This window comes from Canis lupus, chromosome 8, assembly GCF_003254725.2.
Source record: "Canis lupus dingo isolate Sandy chromosome 8, ASM325472v2, whole genome shotgun sequence".
In the NCBI taxonomy this organism is placed as follows: domain Eukaryota; kingdom Metazoa; phylum Chordata; class Mammalia; order Carnivora; family Canidae; genus Canis; species Canis lupus.
In genome coordinates, this window is record NC_064250.1 from 13,530,208 (window position 1) to 13,553,228 (window position 23,021).

General features: G+C 38.9%; 1 protein-coding gene across 2 annotated transcripts in view; it reads right to left on the reverse strand.

Moving 5' to 3' along the window:
* The window catches only part of SNX6 (sorting nexin 6), a 59,234-nt gene extending 38,323 nt beyond the window's left edge, over positions 1-20,911 (reverse strand). Inside the window, exons 1-6 of one of the 2 annotated variants that reach the window (XM_025442862.3) lie at positions 20,789-20,911; positions 20,585-20,632; positions 6,251-6,355; positions 5,318-5,428; positions 2,838-2,959; positions 785-908 (exon numbers count right to left, since the gene is read on the reverse strand). In XM_025442862.3, the coding sequence (XP_025298647.1) occupies positions 785-908; positions 2,838-2,959; positions 5,318-5,428; positions 6,251-6,355; positions 20,585-20,632; positions 20,789-20,794 (516 nt within the window). In that variant the 5' untranslated portion in view covers positions 20,795-20,911. The remainder of the gene's footprint in view (positions 1-784; positions 909-2,837; positions 2,960-5,317; positions 5,429-6,250; positions 6,356-20,584; positions 20,633-20,788) is intronic. The other variant, XM_025442863.3, reaches the window with a different exon arrangement.
* Positions 20,912-23,021: the final 2,110 nt, after the last annotated feature.

The window sequence follows — 23,021 nt, forward strand, 5'->3', positions numbered from 1 at the left end:
ATTAACCCAAAAATAATCCGGAATTTGGGCAGCCCAGGTGGTTCAGTGGTTTAGTGTTGTCTTCAGCCCAGGGTGTGATCCTGGAGACCAGGGATCAAGTCCCATGTCGGGCTCCCTGCATGGAGCTTGCTTCTCCCTCTGCCTGTGTCTCTGCCTCTCTCTCTCTCTGTGTCTCTCATGAATAAATAAATAAATAATCTTAAAAAGAAAAAAAATAAAGGTAATCTGGAATTCTTTAGCTCAAATACCTCCCCCTGGGATTTCCCATAAGGCTTCAGAGGACTTCAAAACTCAAATTTAAGAAAACAATCAAGTTGGGATCCCTGGGTGGCGCAGTGGTTTGGTGCCTGCCTTTGGCCCAGGGCGCGATCCTGGAGCCCCGGGATTGAATCCCACGTCGGGCTCCTGGTGCATGGAGCCTGCTTCTCCCTCTGCCTGTGTCTCTGCCCCTCTCCTCTCTCTGTCTCTCTCTGTGACTATCATAAATAAATAAAAAATTAAAAAAAAAAAAAAAGAAAAGAAAACAATCAAGTTGATAACCCTATTTCTTAAGAAGTTCACAATTCAGCATGAAAACCAATGTCCCATGTAGTGACATGATTTACTCTCATTTCTTCAATGAATTTACTCAAGTTCTAATGAAATACTGTATTACCATTACAAAAGTGTCATTTTAAACTGCCTTGAAAACTAAGAACATTAGAAAAAGGGTCATCTAGCTATTCCCTGCCTTTTCTAGTAACTCTAAAAATAAACCTTGATCACTACTTTAATTAATACTCACATCTTGATTATATTCCAAGAAGACGTGGAAATTTAAATCTTTTCTCAAAATAGGATGTGCTGCCACACGACATAGGAACACTTCATGCATTGCAACAGTCTTCTTGAATATTGCCAAATATTCACTAGAAACAATACACAAAATTACAGGTAAAACACTGCACCAACTAGAAAATCATCTGTAACAATTTTTTTTCAACAGATGCTCTGAATTATTCTAAATGCAAAATTAAAGATACAAAGATATAATCCATGTAAACAAAGATTTTAGTTGAACTGTTAATAAAATATGTAAAACCCAGCTCTGAAAAGGCTTCATGCTAGTTAATAGTATTTATTATACTTAAATGTTAATATTTTTAGGTTTTATGAACCTTTCTTTTTATGCAAGTTGATGTTAAAGGTGACTACAGGGGTGTTTGTTTTCAGCTCCAGAGAAAGTACACTAAAAATTATTTGATACAATCTTTGTAACTCAATTTCTAAATAATAATTACTGCATTTAAACACCTTTATATATAAAAAATTAAAACTCAAACCTCAGTAAACATATTTTCAACATTAATAATTATTTTTATCTAATGACCCCAAACACACAAGAAAAAAGCATACCACAGAGACTAATTTTTGTCATTACATTGAAAAACTGTGTTTAAAATATTTTAATATCAGTGAATCACAGCGATCATATTGTAATACATGTCAGTTTGAAAAAAGAAACACTCAAGGAAAAGGCCCAATATTCTTGCTTCAACTACGTGCAAGGAGGATAAATTTTACATACCAGCAAACCAGCAGGACCAATGTTGGGAGAAGTTTGATCTCTGTGAGGGTAGTCATTCAGTGAAGACAAAAAAGAAGGATGCAGAGGATGGAGGTAGCAGTAGAATAAACCCAAGGTTCTCTGTTATCCAACCCCTAACCAGACCACAAAAGAATCATGATCAGGGCCACTGGAAAACCACAGATTCTTTAATATTAATGTGCTCTGCTAATTTCCAGTTTTCAGTCTTATAACTATAAAAAGTATGTATCTCTACTCTCAGACTACTGCTTGCACCCAGCATGGATAAAAATCTTAAAGTATCTGTCACCTTACACTTTTGACAAAAAAGATCTACTTTGCTAATTTATCTTGTCAAATGAGTTTATTAGCATTCTGAAGAGGAGTCTAGTAGCCGTGTGGATATACGCTTAAAAGCTGAAACTAAGTTGAAGAGGAGAAAAAGAAATGCAAGAAGAGGAGAAATGACCACGGAAAGAATGATGGAGGTGACAATAATGCAAGGGAAGTATTTCCTTGTATAGCTCCCAAAATACAGAAAAACAATATACTGCAATTCTCAAATTACTTCAAATGTCTAATAAAAGGGGGAAGATTTGGTATTTTTAGCAAGTATGCTAAAAATAAAATAGAAATTATCTCAAACTTTTTCAAGGACTTAATACATTTCTAGTATATGTGAAACTAATAATTATTTAATGAAAAACATTTTAAAACTATTTTCGTTACTTTCCTCCTATTCTTTTCCCTTCAGCCAGAAGCCAGAGGCAGAAAAAAAGGGCAAAAACAAACACACATACAAACACACGTATTTAAGGAAAAAAAAAAAGAAAACAATATATGCAGAGTTGCTCAGTGTATATTTCTATGAGAAACAGCAGTTTCAGTAGTATGCACATACCGAAAAAAAGAAAATCAGGCTGGCAGTGACTAAGACCTTGTAAATAAAAAACAAAACAACTTACATTCTGTTTTAAAAAGTCATATTTCCCTTTCTACTATTTGTAAATAAAGTTTTGGATCCTCTGCTTTCAATTTTCAAAGTCCATTTAAAACATTAATTTAAAGAATTTTACAATGCAAACAATTATTCTATAATTTTCCTGTAGGCTCTGATCATGATCATTAAAACTGGTTGTTTGGCTTAAACCTGCATCTTTCAGAAAGGGTCACTGTGGTGAAATGATTAAAAGGATGGGATATCAGAGAGCACAGAAAAAAGGCATTAAAACAAGCACAATTAACAAAAGCAACAACAAAAATCACATACGCTTCCAGTTCCTGTTTCATCTTTGTGAATTCTTCCTTTGTCATGGACCCTTCTCCTTCTCCAAGCTTCTGCAGTTTTTCCCTTGAAGCATCAAAATCAGGTCTTGGTGGTGCTGGTGGGATCTGTGTAAGAGAATCAAGTCACTAATTTTAAAGACTATTTTTTTTTCACAGCAGTTTTACTACTGCCACCATAAAAGATTGTATCTGGGAAAGCTAAGGACATCCTGAATGAGCATGACACCAGGACTATCAGATTAGAGAATCTGATTAGCTCCTTTGCATCAAGAAAGACATAAATACAACAGAGCACCATTTTCTAGTATTAGAACACTAGTTCCCAAACTTTAACCTGCAGATTCGGATGGGACAACTTGAGAGTCCTCAAACGTACATACACATTAAGCTGAGTATACATTAAAAGATGTATACCATTTTTCAGAAGTATGTAAATGGTTTGGTTAAATACAAATACATATCTTTTTAAGGAATTAATAGTAGCTTTATGCTATTCTATCTTTTTAAAATTTACAAATGCCAATAGTATGATCCATCAAGGAAGGTTAAAAAGGGTTCTTGAATCGTATGGGTTTATCAGAAGCATAAAGCACGGACTTAAAACCAGGAGAATAAGACAGGGATTAATCACTAACATCACAGTAGGTAAGTAAACACTTACCTTAAATAAAAATGTAAAATCTAGAAGAGTCATATCATTCAAGGGAAGGATAAAGAAAAAGTTTATCTTAAGGAGGGTCTACAAGTAACAACTGTTAAGGAGAAATGATGGGAAATAAAGAAAGCAAGGAGATGAAAGGAAGAAAAGATAGGAGAAAGTTAATGAATACAAGAAAAGGGTTACGCTTGAGGAAAGCAATAGGAAGGGAGCAGCACGTACAGCTGAGCACACATTCATTGATGCTTGCACACCACATCTACTATGTGCTAGGAATGATGCTGAACAATGCGCATATAAAGATAAGACATGGTCTTGATCTTTGAGGAGTGTTTAGTCTATAAGAGGACATGGTAGTAAGAAAATACCATTAGACAACTTGAAAAAAAAAAAGAAAGAAAAAAAAGAGAAAAAAGAAAAAAGAAGAGAGAGAGAAAAAAAAGACAAGATGAAGAAGAAAAGGTGGAAATAAGATGGGAAGAGAAGGAGCTTCCAGGTTGGTGAACACACTGACATGCTGGGAAGGTAGCAGGTGGTACACCTGGACAGGGCATGAAAGTTCTGCACCAACCCCATCTCCCCCTCTGTACCCTGTCCTATGTACACTTCTTCCTTTTGGCTGTTCCTGAGTTGATCCTTCATATAAACTGGTATTTTTTTTAAAGGAAAAGAAGAAAAGAGAGAAAAAAAAGAATGTACTGCCAGTTGTCCACCAAATTCTGAGTTATACAAAGAAAAAGCAAATGACAGAAGGAGTGGCCACAGGAGGGAGATAGAATCATCAGGATGATTTCAAGGAGATCAAAGGAAACTAAATTTCAGGAATCTGAGTGCAGTCAACAGCTGAGGTGTGACATCTGATGCATACTTGGATAACATCTCTTTTTAAAGATTTTATTTATTTGAGAGAGAGAGAGAAAGAGAGAGCACATGAGCATGCATACAAGCAGGGAGATGGACAGAGGGAGAGATAAGTTGACTCCCCTCTGAGCAGAAAGCCTTACTTGAGGCTGGATCCCAGGACTCTGGGATCATGACCTGAGCCAAAGGCAGACACTTAAGCAGCTGAGCCATCCAAGTGCCCCATATAAGATCATTTTTTTTTTCAAGGTTTTATTTATTTATTCATGATAGATACAGAAAGAGAAGTAGAGACATAGGCAGAAGGAGAAGCAGGCTCCTCGTAAGGAGCCTGATGCAGGACTGGATCCCCAGACCAGGATCACGCCTTGAGCTGAAGGCAGACGCTCAATCGCTGAGCCATCCAGATTAAATAACCTCTTAAGGAACCCTCCAACTCTGAGTATGTCTACCTAAGGGTTCAAAACCAGAATGGTTTATAACATTCCCTTAATTAATCTCTAGTTTGAAAAGCCCATTTCATTTCCAATAAAGACTGAGAATTTAGGTTAATTAATTTATTTATTCATGAGAGACAGAGAGAGAGAGAGAGAGAGGGAGAGAGAGGCAGAGACACAGGCAGAGGGAGAAGCAGGCCCCTTGCAGGGAGTCCAATGTGGGACTCAATCTCGGGACTCCAGCATCCTGCCCTGGGCCAAAGGCAGGCACTAAACCGCTGAGCCACACAGGCATCCCGAGAATTTAAGTTTAAATGAAGGAGCATAATATATCCATATATCTACACTCTCAAACTAGGCAATTCAGGATAAGAAGTGGTAGTCAATTGTGTTTTTCTGACAATTTAAAAAAATCACACCAGCTCACTAAAATACTAAGTAAGATTTAACATAAAGTATCTAAAAAGCTTCTAGAAAATGGGATTAAAATGGAACCCCAACACTTACAATGTAACCTGCGTAGTCTTCATTTTCAACGAAGGAATCATGAAGCCAAATGAATTCCTCATGTTGTCGAACAACAGAAAACTCATTTTGTTTAAAATTTGGCAATGAACTCTGTAAAGACAGAGATACTCTTTAATAAAAATTACACTAAAAGGCCTTTAATAAACATTTTAAATCTTATTTTCTTAAATTAGTCTTACAAGAATGATTATTAGTACTTTTAAACTCTATTATGAAAACTCTGAGACACCTCAACAAAATTATCCTGGGATCTTTAAGAAAGTAAGTTGACAGTCTCTTTTTTTTTTTGACAGTCTCTTATTATATTGTACTGCTACCATTACTTATTAAGTTATCTTATTATTAATATATATTATTTTTCACTTTTTCACTTATTATTAATATATATTAAACTCAAGTACTCAAAGGAAAATAAATCTACGATCTGAAAATATGCCGGAGAAGTGAGATCCAATAAGAAAATAATTTGTAAGACAGTAATTTACTTATTTATTTTTAAAGACATTATTTATTTATTTTGGTGGGGGGAGTGTGGTTGGGGGAAGGGGGCAAGCTGAGATCATGACCTAAGCTGAAATCAAGAGTGGGAGGCTTATCCAACTGAGACACCCAGGTGCCCCATAAGGCAGTAATATAATTAACTGAAAGAACAAAACAAAATTGAAAAGAAAAATAGTGAAAGATGTTACTAAATATCTAGAGAAAATTAAATTTGCATTATATCTAGGTTCTGTGATTAATTCTTAAATGTTAACCTTTTAAAAGTACATTTTTAAAAAACTGTTCAAATATAGTGAAATTATAAACTAAAATACTCTAACTTTGTTCAAAACCAAAGTTCCAGTTAATATATCATATGTAACATTAGCACAATAAATAGCTAAAATAATACAAGTACAAAATCACATTTACCTTTGTGTGAACAGTGAATTTTACTTTATCTCTCTCACTAAGAGCATCAGAAATGTCCACTTGCAGAGCAGCATCACTTTGAAGATCTACATTTATTGCTTTAAGCTAGAAAAAGATAATGAAAATTCTGTGGGCTTATACAGAACTTCATTCTTTTCTCAGATATTAAGACAATGCAAAAACAACAAAATAAAAGAATCTTGAATCTAAAAAAGTACTCAAGTTCATTTAAACCTCATATATTTAGAGAGGCAGGGGCTTTGGGTAGGTTATTAATCAATTTTCATTCTATACCTTCTATACCATTCAACTATGCTTTGTATGAGCCAATGGGGTAACCACGATTCATTATAATTTCACTCAAAAAGTAAACTATTTTTTCTCTCTCCTATTCTCTGTCATCCTGGTGTGTGTGGTTGTCCGATCCTCACCACAAACAGCAGGGAAGCCTGGAAGGCACCCTAACCTAGGGGCTTGGATGACGTTGGTTTGAATCCCATCTCTGCACATTAATATTCTGATTTGGGTCTTCTCACAAAACCTATCAAGTAATTCCTGGCCAAGAAACAAAAGCAGAATCGTTTCATTCGCCAGTGGATTCAGATGAAACTGGTAACACAATCAGGTACAACTTCAAGGGGAGGTATTGGTACTGGAATTGGGAGAACCAAGCTGGTCTACATGAAATAGCACATGAGATGGCACACATATTTATGCTGCATGTAGGTCACATATTCCTATCCTATCACTCCTAACATCACTACTACCTGAGCAATAGACATGTTTTATCAGGGAAATTTTTCTTTTCTGTTACTATGTTTCTGTGGCAGTTGGTTGGTTCAGTAATAAATATGTAAGACCTTTTGTTTGAAAAAACACATGTAATAAATTTCCAAGAAGATGTTCCTTTAAAGTTCAAGTGTTCTAAAATTAAGGGAAGTATTTATCTTTTATTTTTTTTAATTTTTATTTATTTATGATAGTCACAGAGAGAGAGAGAGAGGCAGAGACATAGGCAGAGGGAGAAGCAGGCTCCATGCAACGGGAGCCCGACGTGGGATTCGATCCCAGGTCTGGATCACGCCCTGGGCCAAAGGCAGGCGCTAAACCGCTGCGCCACCCAGCGTTCCCGAGTATTTATCTTTTAGAACAAGAAAAATAATGAAAAGAATACTGGCTAATAGTTTTAACTCTACTGATTATTTTAATAAACAATGAAACTATTAAAATAGTTAAATATATTACATATATGTAAAGTGCTAAGAAAAAAAATATAGTAAATACCCAATAACTATCACCTGTGATATGAATTAAATCTCCCATTTTACTCTCCAAGCTTTAATACATTCAAAGAATTAAATGCATTCTCTATTCAGTGCTTTACTTATCTATGAGAAGATTTCTCTACTTATCCTTATTTATTTTTTTAAAAAATTTATTTATTCAAGAAAGACAGAGAGAGAGAGAGAGAGAGAGAGAGAGAGGCAGAGACACAGGCAGAGGGAGAAGCAGGCTCCATGCAGGGAGCCTGATGTGGGATCTGACCCCGGGACTCCAGGATCATGCCCTGGGCCAAAGGCAGGTGCTAAACCGCTGAGCCACCCAGGGATCCCATAATCCTATTTTTTAAAAAAGTAAACTCTATACTCAGTGTCGGGCTCAAACTCACAATCCCACTCCGAGATCAAGAGTTCCATGTTCCACTGTATGAGCCAGCCAGATGCCCCTCTACTCATAAGGCTTACTATTAATTCTGGGCAGCCCGGTGGCTCAGCGGTTTAGCGTCACCTTCAGCCGAGGGTCTAATCCTAGAGACCTGGGATTGAATCCCACGTTGGGCTCCCTGCATGGAGCCTCTGCCTGTGTGTCTCTGCCTCTCTGTGTCTCTCATAAATAAATAAAATCTTAAAAAAAAAAAGCTTACTATTAATTCTATTTATAATTCTTAAATTTTCTCTATTTTTCTTCCTCGTTAGACAAATACTCTAAAATATGTGACTAATTTGAAGACTTATTAGAAAACCAAAATACACTAAAAAATGAAAATAAAGTCTTAGCCTGCTGCAAAGAAATATTTAGTCTTGTTTATTAACTACCTAGCTTTCTTCAAAAAAATAGATCTTTAAAAAAATAAAAAAAAATATAAAAGGCTTAAAGAAAATACAACAAAGTGTGGATTTTCTTCTTTATATATTCCTTTATTCTCCCAATTGTCCACAAAATGCATACATTACTTTTATAAATGGGGGGGGAGGGAAGCCTTCTTTATACAGAAATCCTGTAATCTATTAAAATATTTTATGAAACTTCATTATATAGAGCTGTTTAACTTTCATTAGTAATGAAAAAAATTAACAGTATTTCACTTTTGCACTACTGGTTCTAAGAAGATATGTTTTTAAAAGATAAAAACCATTACATATATTATTTAGATTCACAGAAAAAAATTAATCACTGTTTAAATTATGTGGTACTTTGATGACCCTTAGTAAAAATTTTATAGGTAACTTAAGTTTACATTAAGTTAAATTTCATCAGTAATCCTATTTTTAAAAGTTTATACTATAAACTTAATAAAACATTTTAAAATGTTAAAATATCTGTTACTGTACTGTTACACATAGCCTACTGTCTGATAAATGAAATTAAAAGTTGCCTTGAATTATGAAGTTTTCTTTTTCATTTTCCAACTATCTCATTGCCTCTGCAATATTGAAAACATTAGTCTTTTGGTTTTCTTCCATTGACTTAGTCTTATCAGGCCTTCATATGGTCTAGCCTACCTCTTCTCCAACCCCTTACCTTAATTCTATTTTAAGAAAGGTTTCCTTTTGGAGCACCCAGGTAGCTCAGTCAGCAAAGTGTCTGACTTCAGGTCATGATCTCAGGGTCCTGGGATCCCAGTCCTGGGGCCCCCTATCTCAGGTTCTGTGCTCAGCAAGGAGTCTTCTTCTCCCTCCCCCACTCCTTAACTCATGCTCTCTCTCAAATAAATAAAATCTTTAAAAAAAAAAAAGCTTTCTTTTTTCCTCTTTACTCACAATCAGGCCACTTTTAAGATGTTTACTGTGGTAGACTGAATAATGGCTCCCCCAAAATATCCACATCCTTGGAATTTGTGGACATTATCCTATATGGGAAAAAAAGGGCTCTGCAGGTGTGATTAGAGATGGGGAAATTATCCTGATTATCTAAATAGGCCTTAAATGCAGCTACATGTATCCTTGTAAGAGGGAAATGCCGGGAGATTAGACAGACAAAAAAGGAGATAACAGGACTATGGATGCAGAGATTAGAGTGACACAGCCACAAACCAAGGACTGCTGGCAGCCACCAGAAGCTAGAGGAGAAATTCTTCCCTAGAATCTCAGGCAGTGTGGTCCTGCTAATACCCTGATTTCAGCTCAAAGATACTGATTTTGGACTTTTGGACTACAGAACTACAAGAGAATAAATTTCTATTGTATTGTCATTAAATTTGTGGTAATTTGTTAGAGCAGCCACAAGAAACAAATAAACTTATCATTATGATTTTGGGAACAATAACCTTGGCTTTTCTCCATTTCCTATGTTTTCATTGCCTACTTAAGCATTTCCCAAATGCAACTGGTAAGAATCAACCTAGGTGCTTGTTAAAAATACAGAACCCCAGTCCCTAACACAGACTTATCAAAACAATCTTCAGAGACTCTTAACTAGAGAAAATAAATGGAGGGTTGCTGGAGGGGAGGTGGTAGGGGGATGGGATAACTGGGTGATGGGCACTAAGGACACCTGATGTAATGAGCACTGGGTGTTATACGCAACTGATGAATAACTGAACTCGACCTCTGAAACTAAACAGTTACTTAATTATTGAATTTAAATAAATTTTTTTTTAATCTTTGGGGAATAAGCTTTAAAAACTGTGTTTGGGAACCCTAGCCTAGATTTTCAGGGTTGTCTTTGCATTTACATTGTCAAAATTTCATCTCAATTGCTAATCTTTTTAATGATTACATAAAACATTGTTGCTGGATTTTTTTTTTAAAGATTTTTATTTATTCATGAAAGACACAGAAAGAGAGAGAGAGAGACAGGTAGAGGGAGAAGCAGACTCCATGCAGGGAGCCCGATGTGGGACTCGATCCCAGGACTCCAGGATCATGCCCTGAGCCGAAGGCAAGGCATGTTAAACCACTGAGCCACCCAGGCATCCCTGTTGCTGGATTTCCTATGTATATATACATTTTCATTTTCAGACTTAATTTTACTTTAGCTGTTGTATTATCAATGTGGTAACATACTTCTCAGGTTTCTACATTTAGTAATTTATCTTCCAATTTAAGATTATTCCAAATTATTCTTTCTTGTATTTCCTTATCCCTATATATCAAACACTCCCCCCTTTTCTGATAGTACAACACCTGGCTTTTTAAAATTGTAACTTTTATTGATAACAAACATTCCTATATTATATATTTACTGCTTTTGTTCTTGGATTTTTTTTTTAGTATACCTTACATACAATGAAATGCAGATTTTAAGTATATAGTTTGAAGAGTTTTGACAAATACACAGGTTACACCCTTGTGATCATGACAATAGTTCCCTCTTTTATTCTCTCATTTCTACTTCTTTACTTTCTAACTCTTCTGTAAATTCTTTTGCATGCATTATTAAAGCTTGTAAGCCATTCATATATTGCCTCAATGGCCATTAATTCAATCATTTGTCTTTTTCATTCTTTTAGTAACTATGTTCTAGAACTGATTTCGGGAAAAGTGCATGAATCATAAATGTGGTCACAGCAAAATGATGGTGGTGAGATTATGACTCTTCTAATTTACATTTCATAGTAAATTCTAAATATCAGCTGAAGTGTTCATTCTGATATTACATCTTTCTACAGTCAGTTCCGGTGTACACTTCATACCTCAATTTTTTTTTTCCATTTCCTGAGCTTACAGAGAAAAGGAGACATAAAGGAATTACTTTGACAAGAAGATGTGCTTCACACACATTACAGTTTTTTTTTTTTTTAAAGTCCTGTTTCTAATAACTAAGATGTGTAATGGAAAAGCTGGTCAATAAAATGAAATCATCCCCCACATAAATACAAAACTTCCACTGAAAGGTAATCTGCTATATTTCATCAATTCTAGATGTGTATTTTGCACATTTTAACATTTGAAATAGGAATGTCTTGCAACTGACCACAAATTACAGTTTAATTGACAGTAGTTTTTCTTTCTTGGTGGCACATAAAAGAAAGTATACCTTCCAATCAATTGTGCCTTAGATTTGATAAGGTATTGTATTGTAAATCTAATGTTACATAAAATGTACACAAGATTTTTCAGATATATTTTCTTCTTTCTTTAAAGATAATGTTAGAATTTTTATTTAGGGAAAGAGTGAAAGCAAACAACTTGTGATTCATCAACATTTAATTAACTGTCTGAAACTAGTAAGGAAATTCTCATTAGATAACATTCACTGGTTTAATCCTTACATGGGCTGATAAACTTTGTGTTTTGTCAGAGACTGACTAGGTTAAACATTTGTGTCAAGGTCAAGAGAAAGATTTGGCAGGGAAGATGGATTAAGTAACACAAATACAGTATTATTAGAAAGATAATTTAGGGGCGCCTGGGTGGCTCAGTTGGTTAAACATCTGACTTCAGCTCATTTCATGATCCCAGGGTCCTGGAATTAAGCATCAGTGGCAGGCTCCGTGTTCAGCAGGGAGTCTGCTTGTCCCTCTGCCACCCCCCTCCTGCTCTCTCTCTCTCAAAAAAATAAGATCTTAAAAAAAAGATAATTTAAAGACACTGCCCTATTGCTGATTTTCCATATATAATTATTTAGTAAAGACATTTGCTACTAGTTTACTATACTGACTCATTTACCATAGAGTATCTATCCTAGAACATTCTTAAAAAACTGGTTGTTCATCTTTTGTCAGAAAAGCAAATGTATAATAGGTAGATGGACAGAGGAAGGAAGAAAAGGAAAATAACTATTGCAATGGCTTCCAAACTGGTGTCTTGCTTCTGCCTTTTACCCTCTTCAATCTTATTTCTTACAGAGCTACCAGAAATCTGATTAAACTAAAAATCATTTCTCTGCTCAAAACCTAAGAGTTCCTACTTGGAGAAAAGCCTTACAGGGGTCTCCCAGGCCCAAAAAAATCTCTGACATCATTTCCCAGGCTAATCTACTATTCCTCTGGTTCACTGTAAACTTGTCATATGGCTTCCTTGTTGTTCTTTAAACACTGGGGCATGCTACCACTTCAGGAGTCTGCACTTACTGTGCCCTCTCCCTGGAATATTCTGCCCCCAGATATCTATCTGCATGACTCACTCTTTCATTTCCTTCAAGTATTTACCAAAACGTCACCTTCTCAGGAAGGTCTTTCCTGGCAACCCTAAGACTACAGCTCAACTCCCCTCCATTCTCAAATAATTCCTATCTCTCCCTCATTTTTTTTCCATATCACTTGTTTACCATCTACTATATCTTATTTTTTAATTAAAAAAATTTTTTTTAAGATTTTGTTCATTATTCATGAGAGACATACAGAGAGAGAGGCAGAGGGAGAAACAGGCTCCATGCAAGGAGCCCGATGCAGGACTTGATCCCTGATCCTGAGATCACGCCCTGAGCTGAAGGCAGACACTCAACTGCTGAGCCACCCAGGGATTCCTATATCTTATTTTTTAATAGTCCTCCCTAACTAGAATGTCAATTTTGTGAGGACATGGATTTTTGTTTTATTCACTGCTATATTCCCAGTGGTGACTTCAATAAACACAGGCTGAGTGCAAAGGAGAGAAGAGTAGAAAGAAAGGTGGTAACCATAACTGGGCTAAGAACTGTAATTATAGTATAGTAAATGGAAAACCCCTAAGACAGACAGAAGTAAATTCCATTAGGCTCACTAATTCAGTCCAAATTTTAAATCTACTGAACTCCTAGCCCAGATATCATTTTGGAAGTCCTATAATATTTCTATTATTATTGTATGTCTTATACTGAGCAGTCAGATTAGTGGTTGATTATATGTGTGTGTGTGCGTGTGTGTGTGTGTGTATGTATATATATACACACACACACACACATACTTTCTGGAAACTGGAATTTGCAATCAGATTTCCTCTCATATACTATACCAGAAACAACAAAACATTACTAGGGTCACATATGTCACTCCAATGCCCTTTTTTTTTTTTTTTTAAGATTTATTTACTTTATATATAGAGAGAGTACATGTGAACGAGCTGTGGATAGGGCAGAGGGAGAGAGAAGGGGAGACAAGTGGACTCCCCACGGAATGCAGAGCCCACCTCGGGGCTGGATCATGACCGGTGCCAAAATCAAGAGTCAGGTGGCTTAACCAATCGACTATGCCATCTAGGAGCCGCTTCCCTAGTACTTTTAACCAAATAATTGATTTTTCATCTTGTTTTAATAAAGTTCAAACAACTGTCCTAGGTGTTGTGGAGCATATAAAGTGAACAAAAAGCCTTGCCTTCAAGAAATATGTAGTGAGGGAGACAATTTTATGTGATAAAACACAAAATTAAATATTTCCCATTCTTTTTCCTCACCAACTGTATTCTGTACAATTTACCCTTATAATACTTCCCCATCTTGTGATCTTTCCACATGTCTGCAGCCTGTTACGCTTTTCTACTTCCCTCCTCTTCCACTCCACTGCGTATGTCATTCCAATACCTTTCTTGCTGGTCTCGTCAACTCTCATTGCTTTTTGCCATACTTGGCTCGCAAATTCCCACTCAGGATCAATTCAACAATCACCTTTGCTTTCTTAGCTGCCTGTGTGGCTAGAGAAAAGTCACAACTGTTTATACTGGTCTACTGCAAATTAATGGTCTTCAAATTGCATTAGGCTCTTAAAACCATTCAACACTCCTGAGTAGATCTGCTCAGCTCCCCTTGATTCCCTTCAGCAACTACTCCAAACTTTTACTACTTCAACTCTCTACATTTCCGCCCCCTCTCTCAACAAGTGACCTTGTTTCCCACATTCTAAAGAAACAAACACTGGCAGCTGTTTTTTCCCCCTCAGATCCATCAATAAAGTCTCCTACAAATAAATCTAGCCTCATCATATTCTCCACTTTTTCATAAGCAGTGTCCTCTGGAGGGATGAACTATCTGTCCACCTGAGCATTTAATTGTGCTGTCTGCTTCACAATCTGCTCATACACTGCTCTTCTAGTCTAGTTAGCCTTGATCTCACAAACCCTTCACACAGAGGATCTAATTTTCAAATCCAGTATTTTTTAGTGTCCTTGACCTCTCTGCAGTATTTTGCCTTGGTGATCATTCTGTCCACTTTCTTTAAACTCTCAACTTATGGGAATTCTCTCATATCCTTCCTACCTCTCAGCCCTGTCAATCGATCCATTTCTTCCCTGTAACACTTAAGGGTTGGTTTCCACAGGTGCTATCTAGCCTAGGCAATCTCAGCCATTCTCGACTATAACTCCTAAATATTTATCATAAACTCAGACCTCTTATTCTAAATCCCCAATTATACTTTCATGTTATCAACTAGACACATCTGCCTGGACGTATTCACTTTAATAAGTACTGAGTGTCTTCAATGTGCAAACCACTGTCCTAGGAGCTAGGGATGGAACAGTGAAAAGACACAAGCCTCACTCTTCCAGATCTTACACTCTAGTTTGGCAGAAAAGGGATTAGATACCATCTAGGCACTTCAAATCCAACACATATGAAATCAAACATACTATCTACCTTCTAGCTCTGTTCTCTCCTTTATTCCTCATTTTCTCCTCCTTCTCTCCCATGTACTTATACAGTCATTTTACCCTGTCAATTCTATCTCCTATACATCTCTTTGCTATGTTCCTTCCTTCATCCTCTCTTCCACTGCCATATACCTTCATCATTTTTTCTTAGGATTTTTAAAAATTTATTCATGAGCAGAGACATAGGCAGAGAGAGGCAGGCTCCCTGCGGGGAGCCCAATGTGGGACTTGATCCCAAGACCCTGGGATCACACCCTGAGTCGAAGGCAGACACTCAAACAATGAGCCACCCAGGTGTCCCACCTTCAGCATTTTTCATCCGTATTGTTAAAGCAGCCTGTCAACTGGTTTCTCTGCCTTCACAGTAAGAATCAAACCACTCTCCACATGAGAGTAACCTAACCTACAATGCTATCTTCATCTACGTATAGGTCTTTCCCAGTTTATGATCCCTGAGGACTTCCCATCGCTTAGAATTGTAATTATTATGCCCTTTATACTTGATCTGTACTATCCATATCTACCCTTGCTTCCTATAAGAACAAGTGCTTCAGGTGGAACCAAATTACCTACCCATGCTATCCACTCTACTGGCAAGCCTTCCTCTTCCCTGAGAGCCTACAAAATTCCTGGTCAATATTTAAGGCTTAGTTCATTTAAGTGATAAATAGCTGTTAAGAGTGCCAGACCTGAAGCTAGACTGTCTGAGTCTGAATCCAGCTCATACTGGCTGTTATAACCTTGGGCAAGTTATTTAATCTCTCTGAACCTCAGTTCTCTTTCCAAAGTAGAATAGTAGCAGTTACTTAACAGGGATTTGAGAATTGAGTTAACACATGCAAAGTACCTGGCCCACAGTAAATGCTACATTGGTATGTAGCTATCATCATGTCTTTACTACTTCCCCTTCTCCCAAAGGCAAACACTCCTTCCTTTGTACTCCCATGGCACTCTATCATAAGACTGTCACTACCCTGTGGTGATCTTAGGGCAGGAACTTTCTTAATTTCCTCTGCCAACATAATCGATGTCATATTTTTATCTAAAATAACATCAATAAATGTGGAATCTGTTCAAGCTACATGCTGTGTAGGTGCAAAAGAAAATGCAAACATCTGGCCAAGACTTCAAAGATAATCAAATTTCAAGTGGACAAAAAAAAGGTGAGAAAAAAAAGCATGCTACAACATTAATAAGCATGCATAAAGCAGACACTAAAGTGCAGAGGTGGCTGGGCAATGACAAGCAGACTAGAATATGTCTAGTGCTAAGGATATACTGAAAAATGAAGCCAGCCTGAAAGTGTCACGAATTGTGTTTAATGCTAGCCTAAGGAGTTTGAACCTTACTGCAAGAACTGGGTCCAAGTAAATACTTTTGACTAGTGTCGTTATATGACTTAGTCATTTTAAGTTAGGTAACTTTAAATAATGTGAAGCCTGGATTGGAAGGTAGACAGACAGGAGACACAGATCAATGACGGGTACTGCTACAATCCATGCAAGTTATCTAAACATTAAGTGGGGCCATACAAACGAAAGATGGGATAAACATTTTTGAGATGAAATTAAATGGCTTCGGGCACCCCCAGGGGCGCAGCGGTTTAGCGCCCGCCTGCAGCCCAGGGCGTGATCCTGCAGACCCGGGATCGAGGGGATCGAGTCCCATGTCGGGCTCCCTGCATGGAGCCTGCTTCTCTCTGCTTGTGTCTCTGCCTCTCTCTCGCTCTGTATCTCTCATAAGTAAATAAAATAAAAATAAAATCTTTTTTTAAAAAAAGAAAGAAATTAAATGGCCTCAGTGACTATTCTAATATGGAGATGAAGGATAGGATTCAGAAGTTTCTTGCCTGCATGACCGGAAAATGGTAACATGACAAAGATAAGGAACAGAGAGAGAGGAGCAAAGCTAGAATCCAGGAGAGGTGTCTTTACTCCACCTGAAGTAATTTTGAAAACAATGAATAATATATTTAGAATTAAAATCAAATGCTAAGAGAATTATTCCATCACACTGGCACCCACTGCTCTTATTTAACAAGCACATCAGAGCAAAATGTGTCCAGTTCAAAGGGCTCATTTGTTTACTAAATAATATGTCACTGTCCTTCATTTTGGGGAAAAAATAGCCTATTATGTAGAGGTATGGCTGAAGAGTGGCCAGTAATTTTCAATACTGTGTATTTCTTAAAGCCTGCTTTTTAAAAAAGTTTTTCACATAACAATATTTTGTTGAGGCTGTAAGATTCTCTTCTCTGCCAAATATCCTGATGAAAATTGAAGGCTGCTTAAGAATGTATTTAAAAATGTTGCCTTTAGTTTTGCTTACTCGCTACTCTGTATGAAATGCTTGCATTATTTTGAATCTGTGATTTATATCAAAATTCTTTGTTTTCTTAAAGATTTTATTTATTTATTCATTCATGAAAGACACACAGAGAGAGGCAGAGACACAGGCAGAGGGAGAAGCAGGCTCCATGCCGGGAGCCTGATATGGGACTGATCTCGATCCCAGGTCTCTAGGATCTTGCCCTGGGCCAAAGGCAGGCACTAAACCGCTGAGCCACCCAGGGATCCCTATATCAAAATTCTTATCAATATATGCACTTCATGCTTTTTCTCTATCAAGACTTTCTCAAAAGGCTGATCAAGATAACCTGAACTTTTAGTACAATGTCTAAAAGTTCTAATTATGGCAGTCTACTTCTATCAGAACAACACAATATAAGGAAACTTAAACAGGCCAGATATTTCTGTATTGCTGTAAGCAAACTTCAGTGCACAACAGAATATTCCTGGTTGTTTGCTGAAAAAGTAGTGTATAGCAATTACACTGGATTTAAAAAAAAAGAAAAAGAAAAAGAAAAAAATATTTTAAAAAGTAAAATGTCCTCTCCCTACTTCAGGAGATTCTGATTTACTATAGCAGGACCCAGAAACTTTTGTTTCGTTATCCAAACACCCCAGGTGATTCTGAAGCAAATGTTTCAAGGCCACTTTGAGAAACACTTGTATTAGCTCTGATATCAGAAACATGGTTTAGTTTCAAGTCTACCTTTCCCACTCATTGGTTGTGTGACCTTACACCGCTTACTTAATTTCTTCAAGGTTCAGATTTCTTATCTGTAAAAGGTGAATACTAAAAGTTTCACAAGGATAATTAGAGGATATAATGAAACAATGCTTATACAGTCCTTAAGACAATGCCCACCTATAATTATTACTATGATTCACCCAGTTCCACAGGACAAAAATAAGGAAGAACTGCACATAAATACATATTCACCATGGCAGTCTAAATGCTTTGTAATTCATGGTAATGTTTTTTCACTTCCTCCTGGTCAGGCATGCTCTTTGTCTCCCTTTCCCTTTAATTTTATAATACATGAAAAAAGTTTTTAGACACATTACATAAGTGCTTCGAGTTTCATAAACAAATTTTACCAAAGGCATAAAGCAATGAACGTGAATGTTAACCAAAAAATATTTTCATATCAGCATAAATACTCCAAAAATTAACACTTCTACTGAATATTATTAGTCAGATTTTACCAGAGAGCAAATCCTGTTTGCTTTTGCTGGTAGACCACAAAATTAGAAACAAAGTTATCCAAAGAAAGAATGCCAACTGCTTTACAATTAGAAAAATCAGTTTAGGGGATCCCTGGGTGGCTCAGCGGTTTAGCGCCCCCTTCCGCCTAGGGCTGATCCTGGAGACCTGGGATCGGGTCCCACGTCGGGCTCCCAGCATGGTGCCTGCTTCTCCCTCTGCCTGTCTGTGCCTCTCTATCTCTGTGTCTCTCATGAATGAATGAATGAATGAATGAATGAATGAATGAATAAATAAAATCTTTAAAAAAAATCAGTTTACTGTACTATAATCAATTCATCTCCTTTCATTAGGAAATGGCAAATCTACTGGCTTCCCTATTTTAAAATCCAAAACGTAATTTTTAAAGTGCCCATCTAACTTTAATGTCTTATCTCAGAAGATGCAGATACACATCTACAGAGTTTTTATATATTTTTTATTTTTATTTTTTAAAGATTTTATTTATTTATTAATGAGAGACAGAGAGGGGGAGAGGGGGGGAGAGAGAGAGAGAGAGAGAGAGAGGCAGAGACACAGGCAGAGGGAGAAGCAGAGGGCTCCATGCAGGGAGCCCGATGTGGGACTCGATCCCGGCTCACTGGACCTAAGGCGGCGCTAAACCGCTGAGCCACCTGGGCTGCCCTCCACAGAGTTTTTAAAAACTTATTAGAGACTAAACTTTTTAGAAATAACCAGAAAACCTATATGATGCTTTCACACTAACTAGAAATTCTAAATGATGCTTTTGTGTAAACTGAGAAATTAAAACATCATTTATAAAAGAATGCAGCCCCCTCCTTATCCTTCTACTTGAAAGATTTATAAAACTCATCAGTTAATGGGGATCCCTGGGTGGCTCAGCGGTTTGGCGTCTGCCTTCCGCCCAGGACATGATCCTGGAGTCCCACGATCGAGTCCCACATCAGGCTTCCTGCATGGAGCCTGCTTCTCCTCTGTGTCTCTGCCTCTCTGTGTATCTCTCCTGAATAAATAAAAATCTTAAAACAAAAACAAAAATCCTCATCAGTTAATACTAAATACTTCATTTTTTATTTAAAAAATATCCTACAAGAATATTTTTACCAGCTGCCAAAAATCGACTGATGTATCTCTCACATTAACTAACATGAATAAGTAAAGGCAAAATGGAAAACTGAAGTGCAGGCTGTTAAATGTGATGGACCCAAGGAACCTTACTGAGCTGCAATCATTTATCAGTATTTTTCAAGTGCTCACTTGTACAAGGCACTATATAGATTACCACCCTTCAGCCAGGGCAAATGAGGGGAGAGAGTGGGAGGGAGGAATCGGAGCCCTGGGGTTCCTTTCTTAAGTAGCATGCAACTGACCTCAAACCACCAAGAGAACTCCGTAAAAGATGTATTTTTTGGACATTAAGAAACGTTAAGGTACCCTAAGCTTCCAGTACTTTGCACAATCTCGTAGGATACTGGAGAAGAGTTAAGGTTCGGCAACTGCAAAATTCCTTGCAAAAGGGTAATTTAGAAAAAGCTTGTACTATATCCGTTTTAGAAGATAAGAGTGGGCGGCACGGGTTCGAGGTCCACAGAGGGAGAAAACTGAGGGTGCCGCCACGAAGGTCTGAAAATGGGTTTTCAGAGCCCCCGAAGTGTCGGGGGGCGGGGGTAAGGCTCCAGCTCCGGCCTCCACTTCTACTTCCCCCCCCTGCGCCCCGAGCCGGCCAGGGGAGGGGGGTCCAACAGAGGGTCGGCGTCGGGGCGGCGGACAAGTAAGCGGCCGTGGGTCTCGGGGAAATCAGAACCGAGCGGCCCCGAGGGAGGAACGGCTGCAAGAGGGCGGGGCGCGGTGCAGCGAGGAAACCGAAAGGACGCCGGGGAGAAGGTGCCGCGCGACCGGGGACCCTGCCCGGTACCACACCCGGGGGCCAAGGCGGGGGGCCGAAGGGTCCCACGAGCGAGAAGGAGGCAGAACTTACTCCGCGGTCCTCCTCCGAGAGGAAGTCGGGGCCGTCGTCCAGGCCTTCCTGCGGGGTCGCCGGGCCCGGCGCACCAAGGAAAAGATGGGAGTTGGGGAGACACAAAGGGAGACATTAGTGCTAGGCCGGCGCGGCCCCCGCGCCCGCCCCGCGCCCGCCGCCCCCACCGCGCGCCCGGGGCTCGGCACCGCTGAGAACACCCACCATCATGGCTGCTCCGAGGCGAGGGCCAGCGCAGGCGCGCACCGCACCGCGGGGCCGGAGGGAGCCGGCTGTAGAGGGAGGGGCGGGGCTGGTGGCGGCAGGAGGGGGCGGGCTCTCGGAGGGCCTGCCCCGCCCCGCCCCGCCCCGCCCCGCCCCGCCCCGCCCCGCCCCGCCCCGCCCCGCCCCGCCCCGCCCTGTGCGGGGGCCCGGGGCCCGCTGGCCGCGGGAAGAAGGAAGGCTGGGCCCTCGGCCCAGGGTTGCGGCGCCGGGTCGGAAAGGGCCCGCAGGCCCAGGCCCACATGGCTGCCGGCAGGTCGCGGCCGGCCGGCTCCGACCCGGAAGGGCCGAGTGCCACCTGGGGAGCCGTCCAGTTTCCTTTCCCTCAGGGCTGCAGCGGAAAAAAAAAAAAAAAAAAAAAAAAAAAAAAACCAAGCAAGCGCGCTCCAGAAGCCACAATAAATCGTCTAGTTTTTGTGTTATGCCACGCGGTAATTAATCACAATTAATATTTTGCCCATAGAAATTGTGGGAACTGAGGGCCTCCGCACAGTCAGCTGTAATCAAGCTTTTACTGTTGGTGAGGTAATAACACCTCAGGGGTTGGGGCACTAATGGTTGTGGACTATAAAGATGAGCTGAGCTGTCCGCGTTACAAGAGTGCGCCTTTCCTTTATGTGAACGAGTGCCTCCAGACCTACTCTAACTGTCCAGGGGGACAGCACCACAGGAGTGGCCACAGGCAATTTAAAAGATGCAACAAAATCATTCCTTAACCTTTGCCCCATGTCACCTGCTATGCACTCACACACGCGCACGCGCATACACCATCCTTGTGCTTTCAGTCACTTAATGGCATCAGCATCTTTACATTTTTCAGGCCAGAAACCTCAAAATCCTATTCAGATCTCTCCTTCCCCTCCATCACTCGTCACACCTTTAGTAACAAATTCTATTTGGTCTTTAATTGATTATCTGTCTTATCTCTTAAATTGGTCCCAGTCCACAACAATGGGTCTCTTCCCTTCCACAGCAATTACCCTCAGTATTTGTATGGACTTTTGCAATACTCTCTTAACTTTCCTTATTTCTATCTCTCTCTCCTCCATTCTATATCCTGCTGCCAGTTTTCCTCCTAAGACACAGATATCCATGATAAGGGTGCTAACTTGTTCAGTAATCTTTATGCATCTTTATCATATGAAGGTCCAACTCTTCCACCTAGCATTTAAGGCCCTCCACACTTGATTCTCTCCCTATTTTGCCAGGCGCTCTGTCCTATCTTGTTGAGTCAAAGCTCTCAAAACAATAATGTTAAACTATTAATATTTTCATGAGAACTTCTTGTAGCTTTCGTTTTGTATGTAAGGAGAACAGAGGTATAGAAAAATTACGTTACTGCCCAAGCAAGGATTACTCTCCAATTTGATGGGGGCGGGGGGTGTCTTTATTTTTTGTCTTTTGTTTCTTGTTTTCCAGTGCATTGTAATAACGACTGAAGTAGTGTTTTTTTCACTGAGAGTCATGAGGCATCATGTGGTGTCAGTGTAGTGTGATGAGGTGTCAGGAGGAATGTTTTGGTAATTTGTTGCTGATGAAAAGTGCTAATATTTCCTAATGATTTGTTTTGGGATTGAAGGTAATGCCTGTAGAACTCTTCTTCCTAGATGGAGAGAGGAGTGGAGCTACAATTAATGGGTAGGCTTTGCATAGAACTAGGAGGAGGGGCAAGTGTCTCCTGCGAACAAAGGTTGAGAAGAGCCACCTAGGACCACCTAAATGTCTCTGATCATTAACCAAGAGTTTCAACACTTAAGCCAAGTCCAGAAACACTCAAATTATCAAATGTCAAAACTTTGAAATCACTAGTTAGGGACACCTGGGTGGCTCAGCAGTTGAACATCTGCTTTTGGCTCAGGGTGTGATCCCGCTCCCGGGTTGAGTCCCACATCAGGCTCCCTTCGAGGGGCCTACTTCTCCCCCTGCCTGTGTCTCTGCCCCTTGCTGTGTGTCCCTCAAGAATAAATAAATAAAATAAAATCTAAAAAAAAAAAAAAAAAAAAAAGAAAAGAAAAGAAAAAAAAAAGAATTCACTACTGAAAAACAAGATTTAAAATATAAGTAGCCAAATAAAATTATCAACAAGGACATTTAGTAATCACTGCAGTGAAAATCAATAGCTGAAAACTCACATGAATAGAGAACCCAACCATGAAACAATAAAGTTATTCATTAA